A 10,862-nucleotide genomic window follows, 5' to 3' on the forward strand; every position below is an offset into this window, starting at 1 on the left:
AACCCAATAATATGTTTCCATTGAAGAGTGGAAAACGGAAGCAATGAATTGTTCATTTATGTAACAACTCATTAATGATAATCATGATTGTTTAGACCAATAAGAGAACAAAACTATATGCAAATAAGGATTTGTCAGACTTTGTTCCATTTTTTTAAGGAGGAAACTTACTGAACTTCGTTCATAATAAGAGAAAAAAATACAATGTAGAATATAATCAAAATCATGGATGCTAACATAATATCATGCAATCCTAATTAAGGTGTGGGTTACATGATTGACTTGTCTCTTAATGAAACTCTCCACTGAATTTTGTAAACTGTTAAAATAAGCTCTACACTTAGATATGATGCCGAGAAAAACAGTGAGCCCCTGTGAAATATACAGATTTCCAATAATTCCATGTTGAAGAATTAGTGCTTTATTTTTGGGAAAAGATCATTAATCCCCCCATAAATTTTACTTCTTCTTGCAAATAGACATCCTAAACTTTAACTTGTCTCAATTCATCCTTAAATTTTACTTCTTTTAAAATGTATGACACTTTATAAAGTTATGAACTTAAATAAGGGTTTTATAAAATGAAATATTAAAGGAACGAGCCGTTTACAATCTCAAGTACTAAAAATGAGGTTTATGTGTTGCTTAGTTACATTGTAAAGTATAGTATAAAAAGGAGATGATACCTCTAATCCTATAGATGATACAAATTTCTACAATCCATAGTCAGATGCATATTCGTCTCTAATCTTATATCTGTTTTATTTAGAGACGAAAATTTTCAATTTTAGATACTCTAATTCAGTTTTTTTCTAGTAGTGAGCATAATGAATGATCCGAATCTAAGAAAGGGTCAAAGAAAACACGTAGAGATTCTGAGGAAACAAGAAAAAGAAAAGGAGAAGGGTGTGGTTTAGTTCATATACAGGGCCAGTTATATAATAGAAGGTGAGTAAGGGGTTTGGGATATGGATGAATATTGCACATGGGAAACTACTCATGGCTACTCATGTGTATGCTATGCATGCTCCCTTCCCTCCTAGAAAACTTTTCTCCTTACAATGGCCCATATGTTTGTGGTTACACTTTAATTTACTTTATATATCTAAGTCTTCACATACATTTTTTATTTACCTTTTCCTTTTCTTTTTCTTTTTATTATTGTTTGACCGGTAATTATTTGTCTTTGTTTCCCCTTGGTATAGACCAGTGATTATGGTTCCTTTCTAAAGCAAAAGAAACAATAAGATCCTTTTGTTATCAGAAAGTGAAATCACAATTTGATGAAATGAATATGTGTGGAATATACAGGGAGATCTCGCGAATTTTAAGAATTAAATGGCGACTAATGATAGAAAAATTATTCATGTTTCAGAATTTGAGTTATATATTCAGATATATAAGTTATTATATTTCTTTTTATACACTTTTTTGTTTGAGAATGCGAGTTGTCAGAATATTAGAATATTTAGCACTGTAAATTAATGGATAGATGACAAGATATGGTCATCATCTTCTTGTAAGAATAAATTATATTTTTATACACTGAAAGATGTTAAACTAAATTAGTTTCTCTCTTAGGTGGTATTTGTTTTGAAGGATGAAAATAATATTCTAAATTTTTTTTTGTATTTTTTTACGTGGAAGTCATATTTTTTATACTCTATTTTAATTAAAAACATTTTTCTATTTTCATCCTCTAAATCAAACATATCTTTAATTTTAAAAAGTTACACTTTACTTTCTTTAAAAAAATATACTTTGGTCTATTTTAATGTAAATAATCAATACTTTTTTAGTAATATTTTTTCTATTGTCGTGATTTTCAGAAATATTAATAATTAGTTTGACTTCTACTATTATCTTAGATGCAGTCTAAGATGATTGTTCATTCTTTTTTAAAAGTTTTTTTTACTGCATTTTTTTAAGTTTTTAAAATTAGCTGGTGGTGCAGTGACTATGATAATATTCATAACCTTATGACAATAATGTGAGAATGTAAGATAATCAGATTTATTGTTATGTATTAAACTTAATTATTCCTTTAGTTATGCAATAAACTTTCAGGACTATTTTCCTTCACGAGTCCAAATTCTCAGCTTTAGGGGCAAAAATGAGGATTTACTTTGTATATTTTTATCAAATGTCTCAAAAATATTTAGATTTATAAATAAGATGAGGGTCTTCAAAAGTTAACAATTTGCTTTTTTTTTTAACATACAATAGTTATCTTTTGTATAAGACAATCTTGAGTCAACAAATTGCTTCTTTTTTTTATTTTTACATACAATAGTTATCTTTTGTATAAGACAATCGTGCTTGAGTATGTAAAATTAGTGAGAGACAATACTCTATTTCAAAGTATGTTATGCAGTTGTATTTTTAATACTTAAACTCAAGATTATTAGTTAAAATTAAACATCCTCATGTTAGTTAATTTACACATCCAATAATAAGAATTCACCTTAGTTAATTTACACATCCAATAATAAGAATGGGTAGACTAACAAATATCAATAATTTAATTATTTACTATATTAATATTAATGTTTGGTTTATAAGAATCAAATGTATATAGATAATGGTCCTTTTAAGAATGTACAAAAGGATTTGATTAACTGTACACATACAGAAAATGGAATATATAAGACATTATTGAAATGGATAAAATTCACTTTTACAATATGTAAACTTTAAGTCTCTAATTATTTATTGTTTATATCTAGTGTGGAAAAAACACTTAATATTCTCATTACTTTTTTCACCTTTAATTTCAATCAAACTAACCTGAATTAAACAATCATCAAAGGCTCATAGCAGTAGATGCTGCTGAGCTCTTCATATATGATTGCAAATCCGTAATTCATAGCAAAATAAAATGTCCAAGAAAGGGACTGATGCAATATATCACCAAATTTAGCAGATCAAACACCAAGTCATAAAACCAAAGAAGAAGAAGCAAGTAATTAAATAATAATAGAGAGGAAGAAGGCTCTGGGCGTTGGAGAAAGTAATGATATAAAGGGCCCTTAAACGTAGCAAATGTCAACCTCCAACAAATGAAAATTATTGCCTTTAATAAGCTTTTAGCCCGACAGAACAGAAACATAAATGAAGCACTCATCAACCGATAGAGAAAGTGCCAATTACACCCCGAGTTTCAACCCATGCAAATTACTAACAAAAAGCACACTTCGAAAGGACCAACGCACTACCATTAAATAACTTCACACCACATCATAAATTAACCACCGCAACTGACGCATTCTATCACTAAAGCTTTTACAAATTTCAAGCAGTATTGTTATCTAAAGAAAGCCAATTAAGAAAACAAGTAATAACAGTTGAAATTGCAATAAAATATATAAATATTCATAATAATATATTTTGTGGAAGACAATTCTTCTCCAACCTTGTAAGATCACTGGACAACTGATTCTTTCTCAATATTCAATGCATCTGCATATACTGGATTCAAATTTAAAATCACCAATTTTGTGCGAGTTGATCCAATTAAAACTTTTAATTTTTAATTAACTCTTTTTTTCATTCAGAAATAGTTTTATCTTTTTGTCTCTGAAGTATAACAATTATTTAAAGGAGTGAAATCCTATTAATTAGCTAGATAATGCACAGGTAACAAATAAAAATAGACATAGCTACCGCACACCTGGCATCACTTGAAATGCATGCAATTGTGACAAATAATAATGGAAGTTACACTTTCCATTCCAAAACTAATGCACCAAGTGTGCTGGGTTAGCCAACTAAGTTGGTTAGGATAATAAATGGAATCCTAATTAATGTAACCTTTTCCATTTCTAGAGCTGGAAAAACAAACTTCCATCATGAAAATGTGTTAATAGTAGTATTAATTAGTATATATAAAGTATTTCATCGAAAAAAATATATAAAAAGTAGGATAAATAGTCATTTTTGTCTCTGAACTTGTAATTCGCTGACACAAATATGTTCTTGAAATATGAAAATACAAAATTTAATCCCAAAAGTGTAAAAAGTATAACAAATGTATCCAATCGTTAACTTTTTTCCGTCACCATAAATAAAATAACCCACATGACACAGAGAGACGAATTTATCACTGAAATGATTGTCAACATAGTCATCTCTAGTTGTCAACATATAGACATATTTCTCATATAATATTTTCTTAACTTTTCATCTTCTTACTCTCTAGGAATATGAATGGGTAAATAGTCACTTTTGTCCCTGAATGTGTAATTCAGTGACAAATTCGTTCCTAAAATATGAAAATACAAAATTTAGTATCCGAAAGTATAACAAATATATCTGGTCGTTAACTTTCAATTGTTACTATTAATAAAATAGCCAAGATTTGAAGAAGTGAAATATGAAATATATTTATCTTTTAGGATAATTTAGAAAAATTTGTAATGGTTGATATATTATTACAATGTTTTATTTTGATAGACTGGTATGATGTTTATTTTGGATAATTTCTATTGTGTCAGACAATTTATAGTTGATAATCAATATTATCGTTATTATTATGTTTGTTTAAAATTATGTTTGTCAATATATTTTTTAAAAGTAATTATTGTAATGTTATGCTTGTAACGATAAAAAAAATGATAAAAAATTATCCTAAAATTATATTTTACCCTTAAATGAAACGAAATTTTGGGTTTAGGTTCAATAAAAAAATTACTGACATTTTCATCTAATAATGGTAATTTATTAACATTTTGTGTCCAATGGAACGTACTGACATTTAAGTACAAAAAAATTATTAACATTTTTCTCCAATAAAAAAATATTGACATTTTCGTCTAACAAAAAATTAGTGACATTTACGTATCTTAGTGACATTTTTGTCCAATCTAGTCAGCATGATCACGTTAATCGTCATTTTAGTGACAAATTCGTCCTTTTGTATCACGTAGGTTATTTTATTAACCGTGACTGACAAAAGTTAACGGTTGAATATATTTGTACTTTTTACACTTTCGAGAACTAAATTTTATATTTTCATATTTTAGTTACGTATTTATCAACAAATTACACATTTAGAGACAAAAATGATTATTTATTCTAAAAAGTATTTGGTCATATTACTAAGCTAGAATGGGATCAAATTACAAACATAACAAAATGCTTTTAAAAAATAAATAACAATGTTATTATCTACTATATTAACAATAGGCCAGTATAATATGATAAAGCGTAGAGAGAAAGTTGGTTACGGCTAGAAACAATTATGAATTTCATTGAAATTATATATGTTTTGCATTCTTAATGCTGTAAAATCTAAGAAACTGAAATTTTCAAAAGGTTCGCAGTTCTTACAATTAATCAAACAACTATGTAAACAAATAGGGATATTGAGGATCAAATCGTATTCTTCAGGCTTCAACTCAATCCAAACCTATATATGTACTTTTACCATGTCCCTAGAAAATCTTTTCATTGTTTCGAGTTCTAACTTAGAATCTTGTTATCAAGATGAATTCAAATCAATATCTGAGTGATATGGCCATATGGGCCAACATGTACATAATATATATTTTTAATTACGTTCAAATAAATTATTACTCATCTTTTCGTACTCTATTTACTTGTTGAAAATAAATACACTTGCTTGACATAGGTTTTTGCATCACCCCTTTTCTCAAATTCCCTCCTTCCTTGTTTATACATGTCCCCTTCCCTTGTTCACTTCGTTTTCATTACTTTGCGGTCCTTTGTTATCTTTTAGAGATTGAGGAAGGCTTATAAAATCTTTTTCTGTTAAAAAAAAAAATATTATTTCCACAATTAATTGGTTACTCACCGACATTTGAAATCGTTTTGTGGTAATTCTTTTCATTTCCACAGTTAATTGATTATTAATCGATATTTTGAAATTTAAGTCAAACAATTAATAACACATGTTTATATTGTTATTTTATTTTATTAAACATTTCAATTTTGGCCAATCAATCCTATTCTACTTTGGCTCAATTTTAATTGAACATAAATCACTAAATTTCTTCATGTTTAGGAACAAATTTAGATCTAAAAAATTGGATAAGAAAAATAATAAGATCGAGACAAGGAATAAGTATAACCCATCTTGTAGGCACTCTTACCATCAAGAAAAGAAACAAAAAATAAAGAATAAAAAGTATATTATTAAATGGTTAAAATATTTTTTTTGTCCCAATTAATATAAAAATACTTAAAATCTATTCCTATAAAAATTTTAATATTTTTTTCATCCTGATCGACAAAATCAAAATGTGTTATTGTTTTAGAGTGGATAAACATGTTTACAACTGTGCACATAAGCCTGCAAAGTTTTGATGCCTGTGTGGGAGAGAGAGAGAAAATGATCATCAGGTTGGAGGTGCGGTGGCTGTTTGGTTAAAGTGTGGTGGTTATGGTGTATGATGGTGGTGGGTGAAGGTGGTGCAGATTCTTGCATTTTTTTTTTCATTTGTGATGATTTTTAATCGTCATAAATCATAAATTAAAAATTTTAAATGAAAAAAATGATATATAGACTTGAATTTACTCAAACTTATATTCAGACAAAAAATTATACATTTTAGTTTTATGAACAAAAAAACACATCAAAAATTTTATAAGAATAAATTTGAAATCTTTCTATATATATAGGAATGAAAAAACATATTTTAATCTTATTAAATTTATCCATAAAAACAACTCAATACATTAATTTCTAGCCAAAAAATAAAATAAAATCCCACGGTCCTTAAGCTTAACCAATGTCAGTCATGTTGGCACGCAAATGAAAATGTCTTCTTTTCATCATGTGCGTAAAAAAAATGCCTTTTCAACATAGGATGCTAAATAAATGACGTCATTTCATTTTTTGTTTGAAAACCCAAAGTTCCTTTTACCCAATGTTTTTTGGTGGAAGTGGACATACTTGGAGTACCAAGTACATTTTCTTCTTTAAGAGAACAGGCTTTTGTTTAAATCTGGTGTTTTTGAAAGTACTGAATTAAAAAAAAATAATCAGAGTTGATCAGTCGCTAGAGAGATCACTATGACTAGTAAAGTTCATCGTTGAAATCCCTCGAACACTCAAAACACAAAGGTGTCATGGGTTCAACTTTCATTTTCTCTTTTGTTTAGGTCTGACGATGACGATGAGAGGGAAGAGCATTGGGTTGAAGTAGTGTCGTGGGTTTAATCGAAGAGGAATGAAAGTTTGGTGTATGGGGAGAAGATTAGGGTAAGGGAAGGAGAATGGGGAGGATTCAACCACTATAGAGTCAAAGTGGTTTTTTGACGCTGTTAAGGTTGAGAAGATTCCAATGATCGATTTTGTGGCCTACTTGAAGAACATTGTTTCAAAGAATGATTTTTTATGTGAAGGATAGATTTTAATTTGATCCCACTAATCACTACTCACTACTAAGTAACTCATAAGCATGTGTCACCTCACCAATTTAATTGGTCAATGTTAATAGACAAACAATCAACTAAGACAAACGGATGAAAGTACGAAAAAAAAATGTCAGCTTTGGAAACAGGCCAGACTTAATTTTACAATTAAAAACAAAAGGATAAAAATTGCTGATTTGCGAAACAATGAAAACCAAAATTACAATTTAACCTACATGTTAAAGCATAAAAGAGAATATATGAGAGATGTCTAATAATCCATTCAACATATATGAAACCTTATCATATATGAATAGCTCGAGAAAAGAGCAATGAAAGCTTTTAGATTGGGCGCTTTTTTACAAATGGCATGTTGGACGCCTTTTTATTTTTCAAAAACATTGGATAAGTCAAGATAGAATGTTATACCTTATGTTTTGTGGATCATTTTTCTGCACTTAACATAATTATCAATATATTTCAAACTTTATTAACTCTTTTTATGAGTCAAACGATTCATATGTTTTTAGTTCCAACAAAAGCCAACCTGACGAAATCCAATATGCCAATAGTAAAAGTTACCATCAGAACATGAGTATTTAAGCTGGTGACGAAGTAATGGAAAAGTATTTCAAACAACTTTTAAACGAGTGACTTCATTGCATGTGTCATGCGTGCATCAAGTTCAACTTGTGTCCATTATAAGTTTTCGTTATAACCATATCCAAAATCAAACCATTACAATAACAAAGACCAACATCGCCGGCATATACTTCAGAACACAGCCAAAAAGATCTTAGTTTAGCACCAAATACAATACCTACCACCTATTTTCATTCTACAACTGAATGCAGCTCAGCTGTTATCACTCAGTCATTATAGGTTTGTTCTCGCTGGCTTTGGGTTTCTGCTCTTTTGGCTTCTGTTCGTCCGATTTCCTGAGACAAAAAAGAACAATTTCATTAATAACCATAACAACATAACAGGACCAACATTATATACTAAGGGAAAAAAATTCCAAAATGCCACTACAAAACAGAATTAAGTTCAGGAAACATTAAGGCACATCTATACATGAGAATCATTAACCACAACTTCAAGAAGTCATTCACACACGAAAAAATATGAGATTTTATAAAAATTGGAAGCATGTAGTTTCAGACATGAAGTTTGTAATGGATAAAGTGTTTTGATGGTAATATTCTTCAAAACTTTCTTTTTCTCACAAGTTCCTATTCGATAACACTAACATTTTATTATTGAATAAAGAATACTTCATTTTGCAACCTAGGAATCATCGATACTAAAATGTCAAATTTTTAGAACCAAATGGCGTGTTTTCTTCTTCAAAAAAAGTGCATGCATGAAGAACAGCAAAATCAAACAAAGTAATAATATAAGATGCTTAAGTCATTTCTTTTTTCTTTTATAACAACAATAGTTGTTTTGAAATACAAATAAAGCTCCCAACCATATAGCAAATTTATATACCGCCCCCTAATAAAAATGAAAAAAATACTGATTCTAAAGGCAAACAACAAGTTATTAGCAAGATGAATTTGTGCTGGTCAACATTAACATAATAAAAACCACAAAATTATTGTGAAAACTGTTTGACAGAATACCCAAACTTCCATGATTGTGACAATCTTACAGACATCATATTGTGACACCAATAGCACAACAGGATTTCAATAATTTCCATGATTACAAGTCTATAACTCCTTTTTCCCTGGCAATGAAACCCAAACTTCAAGACCACAAAAACCAAACTAGTTGCATACACCCAGAAAGAAAAAAAAGGTTATTCATCTTCGTTTACACGTCTATTTAACCAATCCATAATTCAAAATTAACCTTTACAAAATGTTGTTCGGTATCTTAAAATACTTCAAACAGCCAAAGAAAACATCCTTTAGTGGATGACATATTCCAAATTTAACCTAGTTATCTAAAACCTATAGCCAGATACAAATACTACAACCCTTAGCGGCTGCAGATAAAAAAAGTATATTAAAAAAAAAGCAATCATAAATTTCCCTACAAAGAAATTACACAAACAAGCAAAATGGGTAAGCCGTAAAATCAAAGGCAGATAACTAAAGATTAAAACTTCAAAATAATCGCATTCGAATTCGAATACCCCAACGATTGACAAGAGAGAAATAGAGGGGGGGAAAACCTCTTATCAGAGGAGCCTCCCTTCTGGCTGAGGAAGGATCGGAAAAGAGGAGAGTTAACGTCGTAAATCATTGTCGTTTACTGATGGCAAAGATGAAACCCTAGTTCTAGTTCTTTCTCTGCGCTACACCGCTTCTGCTTCAACTTTTCGAAAATTTATTCTTGTTCCAGAGCCCCTAAACGGCGCCGGTTTTGTTTTGGGTCAACCGTTCATATCTTGCTTGTTAGGCCCATATTAATGACTGCATTTTTTTAAAAGGCTGTTAATATTTACACTCCCCTTTTACTAGTGCACCCCCCCTTTTCATTTTTTTATCCCCAACTGCCCACCAAACACTCCTCTCATCTCTTTCTCCCTCTCATATAATTCTCTTCTTTATAAAAAAAAAAGAAAAGAAAAAAGAAACACTCCCCCTACACACCTCTCTTGATAATGCAACACATTTGACAAAATAATTGACATCACAATGTTGTTCGACGTCACAAATTAATTGTTCACTCTGATAGACATTCTCGGTGTTGTCAACATGAATCCCGTTGAAATTCATTGATTGTGTATGTGAGCTCAATTGGGTACTTTAATTTGAGAACAAATATTTAAACTGTATTATATTCAGAATATTGTGCCTGGATTAAAGGCGATAACATGGAATATGACAAATCTTGATCAAGAATCACAGACCATGCAGGCTGCAACTTTTATTAATTTGAAGGTAAATTCCACCTTTTAATCTTTAGTAGACTAGGAAATTTTCTTCATTGCCAATTTTATGTTGCACTTGCTTTTTTAAAAACAAACGAGAAGTAATATATATTCATATCAATTAACTGACTTTATTATTTTGTATATATGTATTGCGTGTAAAATGATCAAATGTGGTTTTATCCCTTTATGTGATTCTACAGTTTGGGAACTGGAGGGGGGAAGGGGGTGGAAGCTTTCTGGAAAAGAGTTAAATTCGGGAGAAAGGGAAGAGGAGTGTCTTTTGCAGGATAGTTTAATGGAAAAAATGAGAATGGGAAGTGTATTAATATAAAGGGAAAGTGTATACGACAGCTGCTTTTTAAGAAGGTATGAAGAGTGTGGGCTTATAGACATCAATTTTGTGCTGCAAATATCTTTCTACCTCAAGGTGTTGTTGGTTTTTCAATAAGCAGTTGCGCTCAAATAATTTTATTATTAAGTAATTAGTTTGGGCTTATAGAGTTCTAATTATTCTAATAACTTTAAATGGATTATATCCTTTTCATTTATTTTTTAGATCTAATGGTTATAATAAATAATTAATCTTAATCATTAAATTCAA

At 29.6% G+C, this 10,862-nt stretch overlaps 1 protein-coding gene across 1 annotated transcript; it reads right to left on the reverse strand.

Moving 5' to 3' along the window:
* Positions 1-8,003: 8,003 nt before the first annotated feature.
* Positions 8,004-9,725, reverse strand: LOC100817608 (wound-induced basic protein). Its single transcript, XM_003532220.5, has 2 exons — positions 9,557-9,725; positions 8,004-8,312 (listed from the first exon to the last, which is right to left on the reverse strand). Exons 1-2 carry the CDS (start codon positions 9,625-9,627, stop codon positions 8,240-8,242), a joined length of 144 nt encoding a protein of 47 aa, XP_003532268.1. The 5' UTR covers positions 9,628-9,725; the 3' UTR covers positions 8,004-8,239.
* Between the last annotated feature and the right edge of the window lie 1,137 nt (positions 9,726-10,862).

Source organism: Glycine max, chromosome 8 (genome assembly GCF_000004515.6).
Source record: "Glycine max cultivar Williams 82 chromosome 8, Glycine_max_v4.0, whole genome shotgun sequence".
In the NCBI taxonomy this organism is placed as follows: domain Eukaryota; kingdom Viridiplantae; phylum Streptophyta; class Magnoliopsida; order Fabales; family Fabaceae; genus Glycine; species Glycine max.

What these genes read in the sequence shown, in the direction of transcription:
- LOC100817608 (XM_003532220.5), bottom strand. Translation starts at nt 9,627, where the DNA reads ATGATTTACGACGTTAACTCTCCTCTTTTCCGATCCTTCCTCAGCCAG. An exon ending in GGAGGCTCCTCTGATAAGAG is followed by an intron (nt 8,313 to 9,556) that starts GTTTTCCCCCCC and finishes TTTTTGTCTCAG; the next exon opens with GAAATCGGACGAACAGAAGC.